General features: G+C 41.5%; 2 protein-coding genes across 3 annotated transcripts; both read right to left on the bottom strand.

Moving 5' to 3' along the window:
• Positions 1–86: 86 nt before the first annotated feature.
• Positions 87–10,122, bottom strand: Or51e1 (olfactory receptor family 51 subfamily E member 1). Of its 2 annotated transcripts, XM_006229890.5 has the most exons (2): positions 9,865–10,122; positions 87–4,035 (listed from the first exon to the last, which is right to left on the bottom strand). In XM_006229890.5, exon 2 carries the CDS (start codon positions 4,011–4,013, stop codon positions 3,060–3,062), a length of 954 nt encoding a protein of 317 aa, XP_006229952.1. In that variant the 5' UTR covers positions 4,014–4,035; positions 9,865–10,122; the 3' UTR covers positions 87–3,059. The 2 variants fall into 2 exon arrangements, with proteins under 2 accessions (XP_006229952.1, NP_001000542.1); NM_001000542.1 differs by lacking the exon at positions 9,865–10,122 and having other exon boundaries at positions 3,060–4,013.
• Positions 10,123–16,666: 6,544 nt separating this feature from the next.
• Or51d1 (olfactory receptor family 51 subfamily D member 1) lies at positions 16,667–17,724 on the bottom strand. Its single transcript, NM_001401506.1, has one exon. The coding sequence runs from the start codon at positions 17,633–17,635 to the stop codon at positions 16,667–16,669; it is 969 nt and encodes a 322-aa protein (NP_001388435.1). The 5' UTR covers positions 17,636–17,724.
• Positions 17,725–24,342: the final 6,618 nt, after the last annotated feature.

Here is a 24,342-nt window from a genome sequence, read left to right as displayed (position 1 = left end):
AAAAGACTGTCTTCCTTATTCCTGTTACAAATTTGTTTGTTGCTTATTGTGTAAAGATGTGATCATGTGGAATAAGCAGTGACAAATACATGAAATCTTTTATTTCTAGAATTTTACACTTAATACCAGGGAAAAGGCATACCAAACAACCATACTGTAGACCAAGAAGAGTCATAATACATCTCTGTGAAGAGATTAGTAGAAAATATAAATCATTAGTGGACAGAATCTACCTGAAAAGGTTGGAAGGAGAATAATTTGTTATTTCAGCTAAACATCCATTTTTCTAGTTTATCCAGAAATTGAGGCAGATAAATAAAAATAGATCCATGTGAAAAAAATTGTACTTTTTATGTACATACATTCATGGGAAAGAAAACACTTCTCCATGTTATACTTCTGATATATACATGTGATTTTATATATACATATATGTGTCTGTGTGTATAATATAGATGACACTATAAAGTATACATAACAGAACTATTGCACAGTGTTTGAAATAAGAATGGAAATAATAAAGTCACTTTGTACATGACTTCTCATAATATTCTAGGTGTATCTACACCTAGTAAATAAAGATTAATTATTTTAAAATATTTGTTAGATATTTTATTATGCATTAGCTACTAGAATTAACTACAGATTGGCGGTGTATGAAGTACATGTGCCAGACTGGAATGACCTGAAATCTTAAGTACTGACTCTGTCCTTAAAACAAACAAAAAAATGAAGTAGCCAATGTAATTAATCCATTCATCAAGCAATATAAATGAATGATCCAAAGAAACTGCCAATATAAAGCAGACAGTGAGATTAAATGGAAGCATACGCCTGTGATTCAAATACTTGAGAGATGCATTCAGAGAATAATCAGTTCAATGTCGTCCTTAGCTATATGGTGAGTTTGAGGCCAACATCGTGAGAGTCATTTTCAAAAAAAGAAATCATCAAAATGAACACATACATGCAAACACACACACACACACATACAAAAATGCCCTCCAACCATAAACACACACACGCACACACACACACACACATACACACATAAATGCCCTCCAACCACAAACACACACACACACACACACACACACACACACACACACACACACAAACTCATCTTATGTACAAGCCAAGGCATGCATTCAAGTTCACACTAAAACCCTGGAAGAATAAACACCAGTGGTTTTTTAATTCTTTTGATTAACAGATTAAAGATTTTTTATTCTGTTTTAATGTCTTTTATATTTTCAAAATATCTGCGATTTGTGTTTACAGTGATCACATTTCACTTTGCAAATAATAAGATCATGTCTTTCTGATCCTTCTCACTGTCTTTCTCTCAACTGCAAAGTCAGAGCGCTCCTGGGCAATGAATGACTATCCAGCCTCCTCCTCTCAGTTCAAAGTGACCAAATCTTGCATTAAATACATTTCGTACCATTTTCTTTGGCCACCCCTCACCTTGGTCTAGTCAATTTTATCATATACACCATTCTTATATTCCGGAGCATAGTCCAAGAAGTTGGATGTGAAAATGGGTTTCTGTGCTAGCCATGTCCAAGAAAATCAACCCTGCCCCTTCCTTGCTGCCTGCCTCTCATACTCCCCAGCCACACCCTAGATCTGAATACAACCTTTCTGTGGATGATAATCCCAATCCCTGATCAGTCTACTCATACGCTGCTCCTACAGTGCCCCACCCACTCACGTAAATGCTGTGGCTAGATAATAGGATCCCTAGGTAGGACTCTCAGCTATATCCATGGTAAGCACATCTGTCAGGAATGCAGTCCTTATTTCCTTCAGTGCAACACAGCTTAAGACCCTGGGTATCTGTGGTGCTTGCTTGTATATGTGCTCCTCGTTTTGTATGGACCCACATTTTCCCTAGTCTTACTTCCCGGTCAGTCTCATTTAGCCTACTCAGTCTCATGTCTCTTCCTTTTGATTCTCTACTCTGAGGTGACTACCCTCTCTTTATACAACAAGCTCCTGGATATTCTCAACTGCCTCTCCTAAATCATCCCTCAGATACCCATGGAATCTGTAGCTAACCACACTGTTCTCAAATAAACGCATTTGGAAACACGTCTGTTTCCATTGTGCAAACACTGTAATGATTTGGATAGACACAGAGCAATATTTATTGGAATGATTAAGGCCATGACTTCTACTGATAGAAAATTATTCAAAACAGCACTAGATAAATGGAAATAAAGGACCAAATGCCTCCGACAAAAGCAGTGTAAGACTCTGGAAATTCCTAACTCAACATTGTGCCAGTCTATCTAACAATTCTTCTACATAACATAGGATTAGACACGAAAACTCGTCTTTTTTTTCCTTCTATTTTTAAGCTTCTGTGGTCCTATATAATTCACTGATTACCATAAAATATCAATTTCCCCCATTGGTGCAGTCAGGGTACAAATAAAAAGTTGACAAACTTAAATAAGTAAAAGTGTCTTCATGGCTGTGACAACAGTCATAACATGTATCATCTCAAAAGGTAGGCAGGTGTATTTGTTCTAGCCTGGGACCCAGAAGAAAAACCAATATTTCTTTGGAAACTGTTTTGAATAAGGAATCCAGTTATAACTTCATGGAAATCCAAAGTCATTGTGAATTCTAATAAGGAAATGGGGTTTCAAATGAAATTATATAATTTTATTATAGTCTTGTGTTTATTTTCTTTTGTCGTGCCTTTGGTGAACATTTTAGATATGTAGCTCCATCTATGAACCATGAGGATGCTATGAACCATCCTCAGTGAAACGAATCGAAATTGAGAGTGGTGATGAAATTGGGAGTAATAACTTTCAAAACACATCTAAGAGAAAAAACAAAAGGGAATGTGGTATTAGAAAATGGAGATTGCAGCCATTCTTCCATTCCACATAGAATTTCCACAGCCAGTCTCATCTTTGACATGATGCATCTTTGAGCTATGTTTTGATTAAGAAAGATTTATTGTCTTAGTTCTTTCTTCCAAGCTATCATGCTAAAGTATGAATTACAGAATTTTGAATGGAGGAAGGTTTCATCTTGGATTCCTAGTGAGCTGAAGTGTGTGTGGTCATGAGAAAAAGACGAAGGATGCGCTGCCGGATCTCCTTTGTCTTTACTCCATAGACGATGGGGTTGAGCACAGGAGGAACCAGCAGATAGATGTTAGCCATAATGACAGGCAGGAGAGAGTCATGTCTCTTGCTAAAACGGTGCACCATTGACAATCCAATGAAGGGCACATAGAAGATGAAAACAGCACACACATGAGAGACACAAGTGCCAAACGCTTTTGCCTGGGCTTCACGTGTCAAGCCCAACACAGTCTTGAGGATGAGCAAATATGAGAAGGAGATGAAAAGTGAGTCCAAACCAATGGCAGAGATGATGACAATTAGTCCATAAATGATATTGACACGGATGTCAGCGCAGGCCAGCTTCATGACGTCTTGGTGTAGGCAGTAAGAATGAGAAAGGATGTTGGAACGACAGAAAGGCAACCTCTTGATGAAGACAGGTAAGGGTGCCATTAGTGCTGCACCCCGGACCACAGCAGCCATGCCAATCTTCGCAACACGAGGCAATGTAAGCACAGTGGCATGCCGTAGTGGATGACAGATGGCCACATAGCGATCAAAGGCCATGGCCAGCAGCACTGTGGACTCCATGCCAGATAAGGAATGGATGGCAAACATCTGTATCAAACAAGCATCAAACTGGATGGTGGTGGAATTGAACCAGAAAATGGCCATCATTTTTGGCATGGATGAGGTGGAAATGAGGATGTCAAGGCCAGAAAGCATGCAAAGAAAGATATACATGGGCTCATGTAGTCTGTGCTCTGTCCTCACAATGTAGATGATCGTCAAGTTACCTAGCACAGCAATAAGGTAGAGGGAACATAATGGGAAAGCCAACCAAAACTGGAACTCTTCTAATCCTGGGAGGCCTATTAAGATGAAATATGTGACACTGGATTCATTGCCACTGGGGCTTCCCATACTGAAGGAGTCAGGATTGAAGCTGAAATACAAAGACAAGTGATTGTCAGGTCCTCTAGAATCTCAGTGCCATGCCGCCCTTTATCCTAATGTCCAATTCTCTAACGAAACTCGAATTCTATCCCCTGTCCAAACTCTGGACCTACCCTAAATTTCATCTAACCATAAATCAAGAATCAGATGAAAATCCACTTAGTTCTATTTGTTAATCCTACCTATATATTAAGTGAAATAATAAGATGGCATTCTGATATTATTAATCATTTAGTTTCTCAAACTGAAAAAAAAATACTATACCCTCTGTGATATACTCACACTTCCTATGTTTAATATTGATTACATTAACCATCTAAATTATTGCCCGACTCTGAAAAATAAAATTATGGATGGAGAAATATTAAATGAAAAAATTTTAATACTGCAATTATAACCATTTCATCAGTCATTGGTGTTCCTCGTCTCTCTCTAATCACAAGTGCCTGTGGTTCCTCTGAGGTTCAGATATCCTACCTAGGCCGTGCCTGTTACCTGCATCAGGTGCTCACAAAGCAGCTGCCATGTCTTAGCTGTGATGAGGTGCAAAGAGGATATGAAAATATAAACTCTTGACTAGATTGCTGGGGAAATGAAAATTCAGACTTAGCATTCAGAATAAAATTACTGTCTTGTGTTTATTGAAATAGGTTTGATCACAATAGAGTAGATGCTGTTAAATTAATATTGAATTGATTTCTATGTGCTAGATAATGTTAAAGTTAGATTTAAGGCTAAAATTAGAACATTAGATTAGTGATCACGTTAGCTTTCAATGTCAGTTGAATGACAGTTTCTTCCCGGACTATCTCAATCTCTTTAATAGTAAATCTATATTTCTGCCTATAAACTCATGACTCCCAAATATGTTCATTGATATCTGAGTTCTCCATAAGGGCCCATATGTATAATTCTGAAAGAGATTACATGGTTGTCTGTCAAGCATATAAATTCTTCTTGTCCAAAGACTAAAATCTCATAGAATCATTATCAAAACACTGAGCTTAAGAATCGGTCCTGTATTCAGATCCCAATTGTGAGCAGTGTCAACCAGGGTATTATTTACTATTTATAAGCTTCAGTCTCCTCATATCTAAAGTGTTATTAATATGTCTCCTACCTAATGAGACCACTGTGAGGAAGACATGAGATGATGAACAAAAAGTGTTTAATTAATACCTCACATACCGAGGTACATACACACACTGAGTACAAACATTGCAATGCTGTTTCTTTCTTCCTTGATGTTGATCACAGGCTCACAATCTAGGTATCATGATGCCGACCGTCATGCTCCCAGTATAAGCATACTTATCTGCACAACACTAATACTGACCAGTTGAAATCAGGCCATTGTCTGCTGTAAAATACCCAGGTAAGGGTTGGGTAGTGTGGTTCAGCTGGTCAAGTCCTTGCCTAGCATGTAGGAAAGCCTAGATTTGATCCCACATGTATTCTTCATGTCCTCTCAGTTATTTTCTCTCTCTTATGTTACTTTTCCTAAGCCCCATTCCCTAGGGCATAATTAACCATTTCCTGTTCTGCATTCCCAAATAACTTTGTTTGGTTCTCGTTTCATGCGATTACTCTTCTGATGATAAGAATCACTTATTTGTTCCCCAAATCACAAATTCCTTAGTACAAGGGACACTAGTTCATTTATTAATTAGCACCAAATTATTCTCGTTCATAATGAAGTGAGTTTTACTAATAGAAGAATCCCTCGGTAAGCACCTGATGCAGACAACATAGATAGGTAAGGCTGTCAGATATCTGAACCTCAGAGACTGAGAGGCAACGAAAAGCATGCATGTTGTCAGTGCAGAGTAGTCTTAGAGGGAACAACAGGAATGTTTAGGAATAAGCAAAATGCCCAGGGATCCAAGGGGGATGTGAGAAAAACAAAAAAAAACCTGAAGCACAAAGCAGCTGCAATGCCTTGGCTGTAATACATGCAAAGAGGATATGAAAACCACTCTGTGCCTGCAGGTGGCCTCTGAGAGCCACCTGATGCTGTCAGTAGAATCCTGTGAGGTAGAAGCATGAGTGCTGGCCTCAATTCTTGTAGTAGTAGATTATTAAATTATTATTGCTATTATTATTATCTCAGATAATAGCAACTTAAGAATGCTGCTGTGAGTTTATGTAACATCAGTTATGTCAAAAGACATTATAAAACAATCAAAGAGCACGTAGCAGTGAAAATGAGATTTTCTTTTTTCCAGTTGACCTTAATCTTCACTTTCTGTGCTCATTCTATGCACATAACCGCACACATATGTATGGCTATACTCAATTGCTCATGATGGAAGGAATGGGCACTGGTACACAGGTGCCAGGGATCAAAACAGGGAAGAGTCAGCTGGCCTGGGAGGGCCCGCAGCAGCACGGATGAGATCTGGAACTGAAGGAAAGGAAAAGGACCCAGGGAGCCCGGGTGTCGCTCTTTCAGATTGCACAGCCTTAACAAGTGCCAGCCTCCCGAAGCTCTCCAAAAACCAGCAGAAAGAAGTAGTAACTCCCAGGAGGTCCCTGTGCATGGAGCACCGGTTCACAATTAGAACCATCCGCACTTGCTCAAGAGATGCATGGGAGCGCCCAAGCAAGTTGGAACTAACTCATTGTTTGGGAAGTGAAACAAAACCAAGGAAAAATAAATTAAGAAAAAGATGCTTTTTTTTCCTTCTCTTTATTTTATTTTACTTATTTTTAGAAAGACCACACACTACCATAATCCCAAAGGAGTAACTCTGTTCTTAACTTTTCCCTAAAATGTCAAATTGGTTTAGCGAGTGCTGAGGAGGTTCTCTGGGAGCTGCTCCTGCATCTTGGCCTTTTCTCAGGAGCCTAGAGACTTCAGGGTCTCAATCTTCCTCCTGGACTTTAAAGCACTCGCGCCAATACCAGCTCAGCCCTTCTCACCAGCCCTGTTTCAACTTGCTTGGAAGCTCACACTCTTCACCAGAACTGCTGCCATTCTTCTAGACCCGTGGGAAAGCTGGCAGAAAGGACAACCAGGTCTATGTGCCCTCTCTGCTGACCCAAGAACAATGAAGCAATCTCTGAGCCCTGACTTGTTGTTTGTGACATTAACAGAGGCTTACTGAGTGTCTACAAAATTCTAGACACTATGTTGCACTGGCATGTAAGTATTATCTCTCAGCTGAGAATAATAGATAGAGTTCTCTGGATCCTTTCCTCATGAGGGGTGAGAGAACTGGGACACCAAGAACTTAAATGACATTTCCGGGACTTAACACCCCACGAGTACAGTAGAAACAGCGTATATTACCTCCTATCCTCATCCTAGGCTGCCTTAGCTGACAAAACCTGGCTGGAGGTAAGGCAAGATGAGGGTCTGACAAATGGGATGGTTTCCCAGGTATAATCTGACAGGTAACAATGGAAAGATTAAAGTTCTGAGTGACCGGTCTATATGCTTCCAATATGCCAAACATAGCCTGTCCCACTCATAGTCTCCTTCATAATGGATGTCTTGTAGGAATAGTTTCCATGTTACATCTAAGGAATCCAAAAGGAGGGACCTGAGTCCAGCAGCTTCTTTAGGGGTCAGGACACCTAAGCAGTGCTCCCCACTTAGGGGAACCTAAAAAGTAGGAGGGGGCAAGAAGGAATGAGGTTGGAAATTTGTGGTCTTTGTCCTTACCTGGGATAAAAACATTGTCTCATACCCAGAGCAACCATGTGAGAGCCACTGGTGCTACCTCCAGCCTTTGCTGGAATATGTGGGAGAGAAGGTTCTTAGAGTGGAACCAGACATAGCTAGGACCCTCTGGATCCTACTTCCAAGCCCAGAGAGGGAAGGTAGGCCTGGTGGGCAACACTGGGCCTGCATCCTGGAGGAGCCTGACACTTGATTCTTGAGGAAGCTGACCTTTTCTCAACACTTCATATGAGTATTATCCTCAGAACCACGTTATCCAAACTACCAACATCCAGTGTGGCCTAAAGCCTGCTTGGATTAGGTGAAGTAGGTGAACATGGAGGATGTTGGGCATCCTTGTCCTTGATGGCCACTACTTGAAAGATAGAGTTAAGATCTTGCAGGTTAGTCTGATCCCCTAAAGTCACCTCAGAAAGAATATCTAGAGCTCAGGTCTCTACCCACCCTTCCCCACTTCCTGTATAGTTAGTCATCTACAAATTGGCAAAGCCGGAAGTGGACATTGGTAGCCTGTGAAACTTGTCTGGCTGTGACTACTGCCTGCAAGTGGGTAGCACCATAAATGACTGATGGGAGGTTGGTTCAGTGCACTCATTTTTCATCTGACAGTTATTCCTGCCTGGCTCCTGCCTGCCCAGCTCAGCAGTAAACACCAGAAACCCTGAGTTTCAGAGTAAACAAGACACAGCTCAAGACCTCCCAGTGTGTGGAAAGACTGAGACAAGCATGCAGTCATCATGGCATATTGTGATGAGTGCCAGGGCAAGGCTGTGAGCTGCAGCCTCCTGGAGGCAAAGGTCTAGGTCTTCAGGCTCAGAGGGTCCCCTAAAGTGCTGTTATCAAGTTAAGGTTTGCAGGACCAGCTGCAGTTAGTCAGGATTCAGTGAGATAAGGAGGCAGCAACAGTCAGACAATTAGGATATCAAACAACAGGTAATCAGACAATATCACAGCTTCCTTGAAGCCCACAAATTGGGCTGGCAATGACAAAATGTGAAGACATAGGCAAGAAAATTGCAAGTAAGGGAAAGTGCACTAAAGATAAGTCAGAGCATTAGGATTGATATCCGAGCCCGAAAGCAGAGAAGACAGTTAAGGAAATGGCATGCAAACTGAGCAGCCTGTATTGAGAACTGGCCAGTCATTCACAGACCTAGATAAAGAGCATTTCAGGCTTGGGAGACCACAGGAAGAAACTATCTTAAGGCAACAAAGACTCTCTGAGTATGAGCAGAAAGTTCAAAGTGCCAAAACTAAGAGCAAGGAAGGCTGAGAGAAATTCAGACCAGGTTAAGGGTCAGATCATGAGTGCCTGAAGGCTTTGCCATAACACTGAGTAACAGAGGAATATAAACAACAGACTTGTTTGAGAGCATTCGTGTGTGTGTGTGTGTGTGTGTGTGTGTGTGTGTGTGTGTGTTTAGTGAAGTGTAGTGTAGTGTAGTGTAGTGTAGTGTAGTGTAGTGTAGTGTATTCTGGCAAAGGCAAAGACCCAAAGTGAGAGAAAATAATCCTTATTTAGACAGCCACAAGGGCTCTAACACATCTTAAGGCAAAGGATACAAGGTAAGGGAGTTGGCTGTCTAGACCTTAAATCACATTTTAAATGAGCTAGACTTCAATCCTAGGGTTGAATCAAGATCAGAACTAGAGTCTTGGCAAGGGGTCCAATCTGATTCTTGATGCAGTGTTGACTGAGCCTTGACTCTACCCAAAGCCCCCCAACAAAACCACAGCTAGAGCCTGACCTCCCATCCCAAGCTGTGCCTCAACCATTGTAAAACCCAGGCTGTCTATGTCCATACACTGAAACCCGGTCTAGTCCTGAGTGACCCAGTCCAACTCCAGCCCAATCTGTTCTTTCTTCAGTTCTACTCCTATCCTCCACCAGCCTCCCCATAGTCCCCAGTAAACCAGTCGCTGTGGGGAAAGATACCTGAAAACTACTTTCAGGCAACATTGAACATTCTCACCCTTTCCCCCCATTGCTCGGATTGCCTGTCACTTGGGTGAGAGGCTCCACACCACTAGCCCCACCCAGCACATCTGGTTCTTCATCGTATCAAGAGGTGTCTTGGAAGGTCTTCAGCTACAAGTAACCCCAATCCAAAGCATGCCTCCTCCTGTACTTACCTCAGCTGTCCTGGAAAAACCTGTATGCCTTTTCCCCCAGCACTCTTCCTGAGGGAGGTCTATCAGGCTGCACGAAGCCCAGCCCCTTCAGTCTCCGCCTCCTTCTGCGGTCTGCTCAGGGCTCCTTCTTCTTGGTCTTCGCAGCTGCCTCTTTTTGCTCCTTCTCGGTGGGAGTACAGGCTGTTTCTGAGGGTCCATCTGCAGATATGCCCCCACCAAACTACTCTGATTCTGGTTCCCTCTAAGCTTCTAAATCTTAAAAGGATAAGCCTTGGCTGTGGGAAAGGAGGCACATTGGGTAGATGGTCTCTAGAGTCCTTTGAAATGGACCTTTGCCAGATGGAATACTTAGACCAATCCCAAATGTGAAGTTAGAATAAGGAAAGGCCAGAAGAAGCTCATTTCTGTGTCTGTGGTGAATGAAGGGCCTTTCACAATTTCTTCACGCAGCTGTCAAACCGCCAGAGGAAAGACTAAGTAAATCTGCAGAGACGCAATGATTGATAGCCCATCCCCACCCTGACATGTTCTTTATCCCCCACATTTTCTTCTGTAGACTCTGATTGTTGAGCCTGAAACCCAGTGGTCCCGTCCTCTAAAGCCCTGAGGACCTCATTCTCTCTGAGCGTCTGGATCTGAAGGCTAGCTAACATAAAACACAGATCCCCATGGATAACACCTCTGCCTTCTACTCCATGGAGTACTGAGATTCAGACCAAGGAAAGAGAATGCAGTTTGGTTTATTTAACCTTCTCTGTACTACCAACCAGCCACATAAGGTCAATGTCATCTGCTCTCTCATAAGGGTAAAAATGGTGAGAGAGCGCTTTTACAGAGTTCAATAATAATTTGTGGGTCAAATTCAGTAGCTTACTGAAATAAGTTGAAATTACATTGGTATTTAAACAAATGTGATATCGGTTGGTTTTTTGCTTTGTTTTATCATTCAGTGTTACAGTTAGAAGTTTTCTATCAAAATACAGTGTACATTGACCCAAGCCAAAAAAAAAAAATTGACAGTGTCAAGCCTGGCCATTATAATTCACAGCAAAACTACTAAATACAAAAGCTTCTGGTACCTATGGAACTTCAAGCCTGGCTCTCTGCCACCACCCTAGAGCCATTGTCACTGCCTCTATTAGCCCATAGGCATGGCTGACACAAAGATTTTTCTCATAAAACACTTTTATTTCCATCTAAGATAGGGTATCATAAGCAATAGGCATGAGGAAACACATTCGTTGTGTGAAACAATGAGGAAGCGAGCAGTGCACTTTAAAACAATGGTTTGTGGGATACCAGGCATCTCGCAATGGAGGGCAGAACAACCAAGACGAGATAAAGCACTGAGATAGAATATCCACAGGCTTCCAGCATCTTGCCTCGTTTCCATACTTTGGCATGAGAAAGGGGATCCGGCAGAGTCTAGAGGCTTCCCTCAGCTATGGAGTTGGACTGAGGGTTTAGGATGACCACGTCAGTCAAGCTGCAAAAGCAAAGTATTGGAGATGACAGATCTACATCAAAGACTTGAGGGTGGAGAGAGTCTTCTTCAAGAATGCAGCAGAGTACTAATTATGTGAGCAAGATAACCAGAACTATAGGAGGGGGGATTGTTTAAAACATTTAGAAGTAACACTACGCAGTGGTTGAGCAGGACAAAGATTGGTGGCTTCCTGACAGTCATATTGGAAAGTTTCATAATTCACCTCTTCATCAAGGATACAGAAGACCATCCCTCAACATGAGCAAGTTCTGAAAACCTGCAAAGCACATCCAAAACAAGTGATGGACCTAGCATCAAGTTACTGAGATGCCTTCTGGAAACAAAGCAGAAGAACTGGTGAGGAACCATCACAGGAGAGGAGGCAGAAGACTGTGAGAGCCAGAGGAAGGGAAGGAGTGTTAGGAATGACTGTCTTCTGGCTGCTACAGTTGAGAACACATAGCATTGATGGCGACTTACAAAAACTTTACACAAAATATAAAATTTTAAAAACATGGAAACAGGGGAGAACTACCTGGGGAGAAGGAACCTGTAGGAGTTGGGGAGGGGCTAAGAGAGAGGAATGTGGGTAGATACCATCACAGTGTCTTGTACTCATTAATGAAATTGGAAAAGGAAATGCTAAATAAGCAGAGAAAGATGTGCTGTGACTACATCTTTAAAGGTGGCTTTATTCCTATTAGATAACAAACAGTTCAGAGCAAATCAAATCCCCATAAACAAGTGATGAAATTGCAGAAAGAAATCCAGAGTTGTAGCCAAATGTTTCAATAATCCACTCAAGAATTTATTAAAACATACTTAATAATGAAGGCAATTTTTCCCTTAAGATAGTAGAGAAAGTTCATATTGTTCTTTTGTATTTATGCAAACAACTTCATATTGGAAATGAAAAATGAAAAAATGAAAAATGAAAATTCACAAACAACACGATCATCTGTGAAGAAATTTGGTAAAATTTGCTAAGAAATTCTAGAAATAAAACCGGAGTACAATAATTTTTAAAATTCAAGATTAATATAGAGAAATCATAGTTCTCTCTACTAATAATGTATAAATTTTATTTTAATTGAATAAATAATGCCGTTCATATTAGCATTAAAAATATAAAATATTTAGGGAAAACTTTGATAAAATACTTGAATGCATTGAATGTAGTTTATTACTTTTTCTGAAAGAAATTAGAAGAGATGACATACATTATTGTCATTTTTATTATTTAAAACCATTGTCATCAAGATTTATTTTTTATTTAACTGTGTTCATATTTATTATATCATTTAATCCCCACATTCATCTAACAAGACCTATTTACATTTCTGTTTCGTAGTCTGCAAATGCTATGTTTCAATAGGTCAAATAACTGGTCTCCAGTTAAAAGCCATTGATCGTAATCTAAATCCAATATGATTCCAACCTCACATGCCTCCTTTTCTGATAACAACAGCAGCCACATCTGAAAGAGGTTCTTGGCAGGGTTCTCCATCTTTGAATTTCGTTTCTAAGATCAACACAGGAAGGTAAATGTCAACTTCTCTAAATACCTGTTTAAGAAATCTATATTTATTAAGAGATAAAGAGGTGTGTTTGTTCTTAAATCAGTAGAACAATATATCAGAATAGCACCCATGGCCATAATTCTGTAATATTTAAAAAATTCCAGAGGGCTATTCACACAGACCATAGCATGAATGGGGCTTCCCAAACTTGTATACACACAGGATGCATATGATCATCTATTGCATGTTGATAACACTTAAAACATGTGTAAAGGTCATCAAAAACCTCTGTTTCACTGCTGACATAATAGTTGATCATCATACACATGAGTAAACGATGTTAGGAGAAATTATATATCACTTTATAATATTTCCAAATTTTTACCTTTTATGTTGTAGTTCAGTATTCTTTCCTCTGTTATAATCTACATTCATTTCTATCTATACTTCTTCAGGTTGATTTTTTAACCCAGTGTCAAGATCTGTAAGCAGACCAAGAGTGCTTCAGTGAGATATATCATACCCTAAGAGACATCAGAGCCTTCAAAGACTCACATGTTCATCTTCTTCTGCTCCTTGCTTCCTCGGTGAAATTGGCAAATCTCCAATTAAGGACTTTTAAACATGCTTGAAAACCATCAAGAAATGAAAGGAAACTACCTAAAATTCTTAGGCAAATTCCATCTGGAACTAGAAAATATCATCCTGAGTGAGGTTACTCAGTCACAAAAGAACACACGTGGTGTGCAGTCATGATAAGTCGATATTAGCCCAAAAACTCAGAATAGCCAAGATACAATTCACAGACCACATGAACTTCAAGAAGAAGGAAGAACAAAATGTGGATGCATCAGACCTTCTTAAAAGGGGGAATAATATACTCACAGGAGGAAATACAGCGGAAGGAGTGGATCAGAGACTGAAAACAAGGTCATCCAGAGACTGCCCCACCTGGGTATCCATCCCATATGCAGCCACCAAACCCAGTCACTATTGCTGATGCCAATAAGTTCTTGCTGACAGGAGTCAGATATGGATGTCTCCTGAGAGGCTCTACCAGAGCCTTACTATTACAGATGAGGATGCTTGCAACTAACCATCAGAGTGAGCAACGGATTCCCAATGGAGGAGTTAGGGAAAGGACTGAAGGAGTTGAAGGGGTTTGCGACCCCATAGGAAGAACAACAGTATCAACCAACCACACTTTCCAGAGCTCCCAGAGACTAAACCACCAACCAAAGAGTACATATGGAGGGACCCATGGCTTCAGCTGCATATGTAGCAGAGGACAACATTTGTCTGGCATCAATAGGAGGAGAAGCTCTTGGTCCTATGAAGACTCATTTCCCCAGTGTTTGGGAATGCCAGGGTGTTGAGGTGGGAGTGGATGGGAGGGACTAGGAGCATCTTCATAGAAGAGGGAGGGGTATGGGAGAGGGAAAAAGGGGGATAACATTTGAAATGTAAACACATAAAATATCCAATAAAAATAAATTAAAAAACATGTATGAGACACCAGAAAGAAAGAAAGAAAGAAAGAAAGAAAGAAAGAAAGAAAGAAAGAAAGAAAGAAAGAAAGAGAGGAAGGAAGGAAGGAAGGAAGGAAGAAAGAAAGAAAGAAAGAAAGAAAGAGAGAGAGAGAGCTGAGGAAAGTCTGAACTGCCACTGAGGAAGGAAGACAGGAGCAGGAACTACAGAAATTCAATGCCCAGATGAAGATGCAGTAAGATGGGAAGAGGTTGTGGGTAAAATAAAAAAAAAAAAAAGATAGGGACTGGCCTTTGAGAAAGAATGGAAAATCAGCATGATTATTTATGTTCCCAGGGTCATAGCCAAACCCTGAGCTTGACCAAGTATCCAGGTCTCCTAGAGACTTGTGTCTCAATATTGGAAATTATTCTTGCTTCTTGCAACCAGATTTCATCAATCTTCTACTTCCACTCACAGCTCTACACGGAAACCACTTGTCAATCCAGAAATACCAAGACTATCTGAGTCTTGAGCCACATAATCCAGAAATGTGTCTGAAACAAAAGTGCCAGGAGTAATACCCAAAATAATTTATCACAGAAAACACAGATTCATACACACACATAAGCACACATCAACAATCATAGTCATATTAAAATACTATGCAGTATAGACATAGTAAAGGTATATGCTAAAAACAGAGAGCACACACAGACATCCCAGTACCACAGAGGGGTGTATCACATTCTACAGATATGAGCAAAAAACAGGTACCAGGTATTCATAAATATATCCCCACCATAAAGATGCATAAACCAGCAGTCTTATGCAGATGTATATCAATACATCAACTTACATATAAGTTACAAAGTAAAGGTACCATCAAGACGTCATTCATAACATGCACACATCAGGGCTTAGCTAATACATTCACTAGGACATAGCTAGCAAGGACATCATTCATAACATGCACACATCAGGGCGTAGCTAATACATTCACTAGGACATAGCTAGCAAGGACGTCATTCATAACATGCACACATCAGGGCGTGGCTAATACATTCACTAGGACATAGCTAGCAAGGATGTCATTCATAACATGCACACATTAGGGCGTGGCTAATACATTCACTAGGACATAGCTAGCAAGGACGTCATTCATAACATGCACACATCGGGGCGTGTCTAATGCATTCACTAGGACATAGCTAGCAAGGATGTCATTCATAACATGCACACATCGGGGCATAGTTAATACATTCACTAGGACATAGCTAGCAAGGACATCATTCATAACATGCACACATCAGGGCGTAGCTAATACATTCACTAGGACATAGCTAGCAAGGACATCATTCATAACATGCACACATCAGGGTGTAGCTAATACATTCACTAGGACATAGCTAGCAAGGACATCATTCATGACATGCACACATCAGGGCGTGGCTAATACATTCACTAGGACATATCTAGCAAGGACGTCATTCATAACATGCACACATCAGGGCGTGGCTAATACATTCACTCGGACATAGCTAGCAAGGACATCATTCATAACGTGCACACATCAGGGCGTGGCTAATACATTCACTTGGACATAGCTAGCAAGGATGTCATTCATAACATGCACACATCAGGGCGTGGCTAATACATTCACTAGGACATAGCTAGCACATACTCATGTTTCTCTCTCCTTCTTCACTCTTTCCATCTTTTCTATATAAAGACACCCATGTATATCCAAAACTAAAATAGAAAACATCTTTATAAGTAATAGTGTCCATGAAGCCACACAGATGGACATTGACAGATTCCACATAAACACATGCAAAGTATAAACTTCAACATTTCATATCAACTGCCTCTGTTCCAATCACATCCACCTCCAAATACCTTCATTGACTCTCGGTTACAATTATAATTACTTGGAGGTTTGCGTAATAGGTTATATAATCAGCACAGATTCACTGCCATTTACACAAGAGAGAAAGCACCATAAAAGTTATACATCAAAAGTCAAGAATCATGAGAGGTAGCATTTACAGTCTTCCATGTCAAGACTGTGTATATTTTCTAGTTGGGAGGAAGGAAGATGACAGAGCTATGATACCAGATACCATAGGACAGTTGTTCTCCATGATGGTCTGTCCAGACTGGTCAAAAGTTCTGTATTAACATATTCCCAGAAACAAAAATGCAAAGCCTATCTGTGCATAACAAGAAGCAGACACTCCGGTGAGTTGCATGATGTGGTCATGAAGTCATTCTATAGATCCTTATCTTGTCATCTTTAGTTTTATTGAGGACACCCAACTAGGTATCCTCACCTGCCATTCTGTGAGAACATACGGATAATCCTTGAACGGATCTCCTTGGTCTTTGCTCCATACACAATGGGATTGACTACAGGTGGTAGCAGGAGATAGATATTAGCCATAACCACATGGACCGGAGATGTGGGACCACCCAGCCTATGCACCACTGATAGCCCAATGAGGGGTACATAGAACACCAGGACAGCACAGAGGTGGGAGATGCAGGTGTTGAAAGCCTTGAGTGCTGCCCCTCGAGTTGATAGTTCCAACACAGCCCTCAGGATGAGGATATAGGATAAGCCAATGAAGAGGGAGTCCACACCCATGACTGAGAGGATGATGAAGAGCCCATAAACGACATTGACTTTGGTATCAGTACAGGATAGCTTCATAATGTCTTGGTGAAGACAGAAGGAGTGTGTGACAGTATGTGTTTGGCAGTACGACAGACGCTTCAGAAGGAAGGGCAATGGGAAGAAGAATACAAATCCCCTGGCTAGGGATGCCAGCCCAATCTTGGCCACGGTGGGGCCTGTGAGCACAGAAGCATGGCGTAATGGGTAGCAGATGGCCACAAAGCGGTCAAAAGCCATGGCCAGCAGGACAGCAGACTCCATGGCTGATAGGGCATGAATAAGGAACATTTGGGTCAAGCAAATGTTGAACTCGATCTCCTGAATGCCAGTTAGGAACAAACTGGCCATTTTGGGCATAGTGACAGAGGAGAGGACCAAGTCAATGGTAGAAAGCATGGCCAGGAAGAGGTACATGGGCTCATGCAAGTGCCTCTCCACACGAATGATACAGATGATGGCCAGGTTGCCCAGTGTGGCTACTGCATACATAAAACATAAGGGGAAAGCCAGCCCAAAGTGGATGTTGGGTCCCAGGCCAGGGATGCCTACCAGTAGGAAATAGGTTGGATGTGCCAGACTTCCATTTGGAGTGGCGATGAAAGGGACCAAGGGTTGTGGCATGCCAGATCCAGAGACTGGGAAAGAAAAGAGGAAAAAAACAGCACTTAGTTATGGCTCAGAGAAAGAAGAACCAATGTGAAAGAACAGTGGAGTACTCACAGTTAAAAAATAAAAGCTTAGAATATCCTAGTAAGAGCACCAGTGGAAGGGGAAGCCCTGGGTCCTGCTAAGACTGAACCCCCAGTGAACTAGTCTATGGGGGGAGGGCGGCAATGGGGGGAGGGTTGGGAGGGGAACACCCATAAGGAAGGGGAGGGGGGAGGGGGATGTTTGCCCGGAAACCGGGAAAGGGAATAACACTCGAAATGTATATAAGAAATACTCAAGTTAATAAAAAAAAAAAATAAAAGCTTAGTTTAAAGAAAAAGAGTGTCCTGAGCCCTCACCTCTTTCTGTTCTCATTCTTCCTATTTTAATATATAAATGTCATTATAAAAAAATGCAAGTAAAGAAAAACATCACACACCAAAGAAACCAGATCCAAAGTCATTATTTTATACGCATCTCTCTGAACATCCCAAACTTCATCCTGACCCTCTGAGGTCACAGCTCTACATAAGAAAATTTTGATACCGCTCTATTCATCTTGATGAGGGAATGCCTCCTCCCCAAACACTCAGAACAATCTCTCTTTTAAGAGTTAATAATCCTGGCCTGGTCACGACTCTTAGCTACGCCCCATCAGGTCTTGACAGACCTTCAGTTCTGACAGTGTCACTTCTGGTACAATCTGGGCAAAGGCAGGTATAGGTCCAAAACCAGAGGCTTCATATCTGATTGCCTCTGGTCTGACAGAGTCTGATTTATGGCAAGAAATGGGAACTCATCCTAGAACCAGTTTTCAAGATTTTCTTTTTTTCTAAGTCCGTGTAGCATTTCTCAAACTCCCCTAATAACATTATCTGATATGAAGTTGGAGAGGAGGGGTCTTGAAAGGAAGGAAGAGGATGAACATGATCAAAACATATTATCCCCATATATAAAATTTCCAAATACACAAGGTGGTTTTTTTATTTATCTAAGATAGTTGCAAACACCATCCACCAGGACCTGCTCCACCACCCACAGAGCCAGAATTTTCAGGTGAGGCACACAGAAGGCTGTTTTGGAAAATGATTCATTCACCCCTAAGTGATCACTCCTTTCCTTTAGAGAGAATGGAAACCTGTTCTGAAGTTCTAAGGACCAGGGAGATGAGGATAAGGAGACATTATCGCTCCAGGCGCCCAACATAAAGCAGAACAGAATCACCCATCAGGATGTCTGTGAGAGAGGTCCATGATCCCAAACATGCTTGGCTTGGGTGTGTCACTGAAACCAGACACAGTACAGATGCAGAAGGAGAATTGGTGAGGCCAGCTGCTACCACAATCAAGTGGCCACAGAGACACCTCTTGTAGCTTTTTCTCCCTAGTCAGTTCATAACATCCCAGGCTCAGCTCTCTCCTTTGCACAACACCTCTCTACTACAGACCTCTGTCCTGAGACACAAGCATAGAACTTACCACTTGTGTGATGCTTCTACCCAGATAGCTGTGGGCCTTGTCTTGCCCCAAATAAGATCTCTCCCAAACCTATGTCTCTACTCCAATACACCTTCCACATCACTGCCTCTGAAAAGCATGACTTGAGGTGTCAGGCTTCTGATTATAGAGTTATGGATGCCTCTAACCTTCAAGACAAAGTCAGCCCCCATTGTCTGTTAACAAAGGATTTCATGGTGAGGCTTAAAGGTCACTTTCCAGCCCAGCTTCCACCTTCTCTGTTTCTATTTCATAACCAGGCACTCACTACCTGTACCTGTACTCTCTCTCTCTCTCTCTCTCTCTCTCTCTCTCTCTCTCTCTCTCACACACACACACACACACACACACACACACACACACACACACATACACATACATGAACACATTCACACATTTTGCATTTCACATTATTTCTGGTAAACTAATCTCCCTTGCCTTGCTCCTTAAAGGCAGAAAGGCTGGAACTGGAGAGTCCTCTCGTAGAAGTAGATAATAATTGGAACTGGCCTCACAGAGACATGAAGAAATTCCTCTCTGAGTCAGTCACTGGTCACAGTCTCTGGTCCAAGCTACTGTACTTTGGAAGGGCTGCTTAATGACAGACTTCTCCAAGCAGTCAGGCTGTCCAAATGTGCCCTCCATGCCCTGCACAGTCTCTGTAGATTTCCCAAAGCCAAGACAAACCTCCCTTTGCTGTCTCCCTTAAGTCTGAGCCACAGCATGTCCTTCATCAGTTCTGCTACCTAAATATAGATTGTCTGGTGGCCTTTGGGAGTGCCAGCAGAGATGAGTGATCTGGGACCCAAGGTCCACTCAAACCCCTAAGGACAGCTGAGCCAACGGCTACACAATTCTTCTGAGACCTTTTTAGGACAGTGGTAGGGAGGAGTTCTTGCCATGGAAGAGAGAAAATAAATGACCAGGATGGAAAAGAATAAATACTGGTCTGGAGGACAGGCTGGAACAAACAGCAAAATACTTGTACCAATGCTCAAGGAGCTATGTCTCACTTTTGATGCTGCCTTCTTGTGGCCATATAGCAGAGTTACAACCTAGTAGCTGAGGGCTAAATGCTTCAAGAACCAAAAAGTTAATTCTGGGTTTCTTCTGATCTCTTTCCACTTTGTTTGCTTTGAAATACACACTAAACAGGCACCTCTGTGGGTTTGGGAACTACCAACTTTTCAAAGATTTCCAGTCCACTCCTGTCCACTCATGCAGGCATTTAAAGGGTTGACCACACCCTGTTTCGAGCAGTTCTTTTTCTATACTCTGTGCTCCAAGTATGGCCAGCCAGGGTTCTTTCACAGTGTAGAGTAGAGGTTTGAATGAAAAATTTAGGCTACTTCAGCGTGTAGTGAAAAATAAAAAACACTAATAATTCTCCCTGTGAATGTTATTGATCTTTGTTACTTTAAACAACATTCCGTTGAGATGGTATTGCAACTTTCAGAGGGAAAAAGTACATTGAAAAAGAAAAGTGTAAAGACTGAAAGTACAAGAGCCTGGGTTGCTTTGAGGGCTGGTAGACTCTTGAATGCAGCAGCATCCCAAGTAGTCAGGGAAGAAATACGAAAGTGGGTGTGGTCAACCCTTCAAATGCCTGCATGAGAACAGGGGTGGACTGGAAAATCCTCGAAAAATTGGTAGTTCCCAAACCCACAGAGGTGCCTGTTTAGTGTGTATTTCAAAGCAAACAAAGACTGGACATAAACAAATGCTAACAGGACAGAACTAGTAAAGAGGCTGCCTGTCTTCATGACTCAGGTTGCTGTTTCTTCAAAGCTGTGGCCCGTGTGGTCCTGTCTTCTCCCTCTGTGCATTAGCCTGAATAATTTTACTTGCCCTCATGGCTTCAATCACCTGAACAGACCATGTTTTTCTCCTACATTTGAGACATGGTATTGTCTGTTAGATGTAGAAGTCCCTCAAAAACCTCAGGCTCAATACTTGCTCTATCATTATTCTTAGTTCCTGTCACCGTGTTGACAATCTGCAGATTAAATTCAGATACTCACAGAAATGAGAGGAGAGCCATCTGTATTTAAGTAACACCTAAAGCATTCTCTAAGGAAATGATCAGACTTGCAGAAAGGACAAAAAGGGTTGGCCATTCCAAAGCAGCAGGAGTTTGTGCAAATGCTTAATGGATGGGAGGGGAAAGAACTGCACACAAGCACAAGGACTTGAGTCTCAGACCCCAGAAGCCGCATAACCTTAGATGGATGTGCTGATGGGCATCTGCAGTCCCGGAACTCCTAAAGAAGGGAAGCCAGCAGAGACGAGAGAGTCCCTGAAAACTTATGGACCAGCTAGCCTAGCACACAGAGCAGCAGATGACAAGAGACCCTATCTCAAACAAGGTGGAAGATGAGACAGACACCCAAGGTTGTGTCCTCTTTCCACCGTGTGTGTGTGTGTGTGTGTGTGTGTGTGTGTGTGTGTGTGTGTGTGTGTCTACACTCACATTCACAGACAAAGAGGCCATAGGTAGATAATACCAACTGTGGCCAAACGACCAGCTACAGAAATGAGGATTGTATATATCATTTTGTCCCATTTTGTTAAGGATATGTTTGTACATGCATACATATATATGTGTGAGCATGTGTCTGTGTGTGTATTTAACATCCATGTTTACCTTCCTCTTCTTGTATTATGTAACATAGCATTGTGTTGATATCAGTACTCAAGTTTTTTTTTTCCTTTTTTGTTTTTTTTTTATCAGCTTGAGTATTTCTTATATACATTTCGAGTGTTATTCCCTTTCCCGGTTTCCGGGCAAACATCCCCCTCCCCCCTCCCCTTCTTTATGGGCGTTCCCCTCCCCATCCTCCCCCACTTGCCGCCCTCCCCCCAACAATCTAGTACTCAAGTTTTTAATCTATATTAGCATATTTAAATTGAAATATTCCGAAAGGGACCTCACTATTTACTCTTGGAGAATAATTAGTGTGTTTGGAGTTGTATGAAGATAGTTATGTCATGTTGGGTAAAATTATGAGACTTGTCTTTTTGTTTGTTTTAAGACAGGTTCTCATAGATGCCTAGTCTGTTTTATTTAAGACGGGGTCAGTAGCTATGTAGCTCAGGATAATCTTGAACTTCTGAACATCCCAACTTTAGAGCTTATATCTGTGTACCACCATGCTCAACTTATGTGGGGCTGGGACTCAAACCCAGGTCGTCATACATGCTGGGCAAGCACTCTACCAATTGTGCTACACTCCAACCACTTTTACTGTCTTTATTTGGAAATTAAATGTAACATAAGAAGTGGTCGGGTGTCAAAGGGGGAAACATGTGATGGTTGGTCTCAATTATTAACTTATTGGGATCTAGAATGACCTGAGAAATATACTTCTGATTATGTTTGTGAGAATGTTTTCAGAGATCGGCTGAACGTCCATCCTCAGATTTCACCTTCTAAGAGGCAGCCCATAGGTAGAGAGGGTCAAGGAAAGCCAGTGTGTGCCTATCTACCTTCACTTCTACCTGAGTGCATCTATCATTGCCATGCTCCACCAATGTTATTCTCAAAGTTCTTCAGCCTTCCAACATGGTCTCAATATAAAGAATCAGAGACTCTTGTGGAGAGAGAGGGGATGGATGAGAGTCCTGTATCCTGTATCTTCAAAGCCAGGACGTACAACTCCACGAACAGAGTAGCCACTGAGTTCTTTGCCTCAAAGCAGTGGTTCTCAACCTTCCTAGTGCTGAAACCCTTTAAGACAATTCCTTGTGCTGTGGTGACCCCAAACATAAAATTATTTTCACTGCTACTTCATAACTGTAGTTCTGCTACTGCTATAAATCATAATGTAAATAATTTTGGAGACAGAAGTTTGTCAAAGGGGTTTCAACCCACAGCTTGATAATCATTGCTCTAAAAGACATTAATGGTTTTAATACCCAGAACCTATCATGACAACTAAGTCTCTCTCTCTCTCTCTCTCTCTCTCTCTCTCTCTCTCTCTCTCTCTCTCTTTCTCCCTCCCTCCCTCCCTCCCTCCCTCCCTCCCTCTCTCTCTTGTGTGTGTGTGTGTGTGTGTGTGTGTGTGTGTTGGTTTGAATATGCTTGTCCCAGGGAGTGGCACTATTAATAGGTGTGGCCTTGTTGGAAGAAGTGTGTCACTGTAGGGGTGGGCTTTAAGACCCTTCTCCTAGCTGCTTAGAAGCCAGTCTTCTCCTGTTTGCCTTTGGAACAAGATGTAGAATTCTCAGCTCCTGCCACACCATCTCTTCATGACACTGCCATGCTTCCTGCCATGATAATAATAGACTGAACCTCAGAACCAGTAAGCCAGCCCTAATGAAATGTTCTCCTTTATACCAGTTACCTTGGCCATGATGTCTCTTTACAGCAATGGCAACACTAATTAGTGTGTGTGTGCATTTTTTTCTTTCTATTTTTCTAGAGAATACCTAATACTAGAAATACCTAAAATATTATAAAAGTAAGTGCAAGTTTTATAGAAAAGCTTTTGTACATTATGGTTCTTTTCAGATCCCTGAACAGGCCCATACTAGAAAGAAACTCTATAAATGTAATTAATGTAGGAGACCCTTTGCTCATTTTTATTCTGTATAAGTTCATCAGCCAATGAGGTTACTTGATCTTGTCTTCAAAACCTTTAAGCCCAAAGTGTTCCTCATAATCACAAGCTTCTTCCCCCAACAACTCTATGGTATACATTTCAGGGCCTTTAAGAGTCAGTCACAGTAACAAACACATTCAATTATGCATGAAAAAGATGTCCCTTTTAACTGGTTTAAATTCCCTTGAACTTGGGTGACTTTAAGACAGAGAATGTATGACCCATACTTGCAATCCAGGTCTCTTTGTACTCATGATCAATTAATGTTTTTAAAACGTCTTATTTGAATTCATCTGTTCACTGTGGCATAAGGACAGTCATTTGTCTCTACTAAGAAACCGGCTAAGCTCAAATCTCCGCCCCTCTTCCTCCTCCTACTGTGCTGGTCCTGTTTATTTTCAGTAATTTTCTGGGCCCCATACTGAAGAATGTTAACCATGTACGAAGCTCTGACATTATCATGGGATTCAAAGAACATCAGTCCCAATAATAAACATATCACCAGAACTTGGATTCTTCCAGGATTTTTGGTTACTTCCGGTATGTCATTGAGTGTCTTCTCTTGCTTACTCAAAGTCCAAGT

Source organism: Rattus norvegicus, chromosome 1 (assembly GCF_036323735.1).
Source record: "Rattus norvegicus strain BN/NHsdMcwi chromosome 1, GRCr8, whole genome shotgun sequence".
In the NCBI taxonomy this organism is placed as follows: domain Eukaryota; kingdom Metazoa; phylum Chordata; class Mammalia; order Rodentia; family Muridae; genus Rattus; species Rattus norvegicus.
The sequence above is the reverse complement of the archived record's forward strand: the minus strand, read 5'-3'. Positions and strand labels throughout refer to the sequence as shown.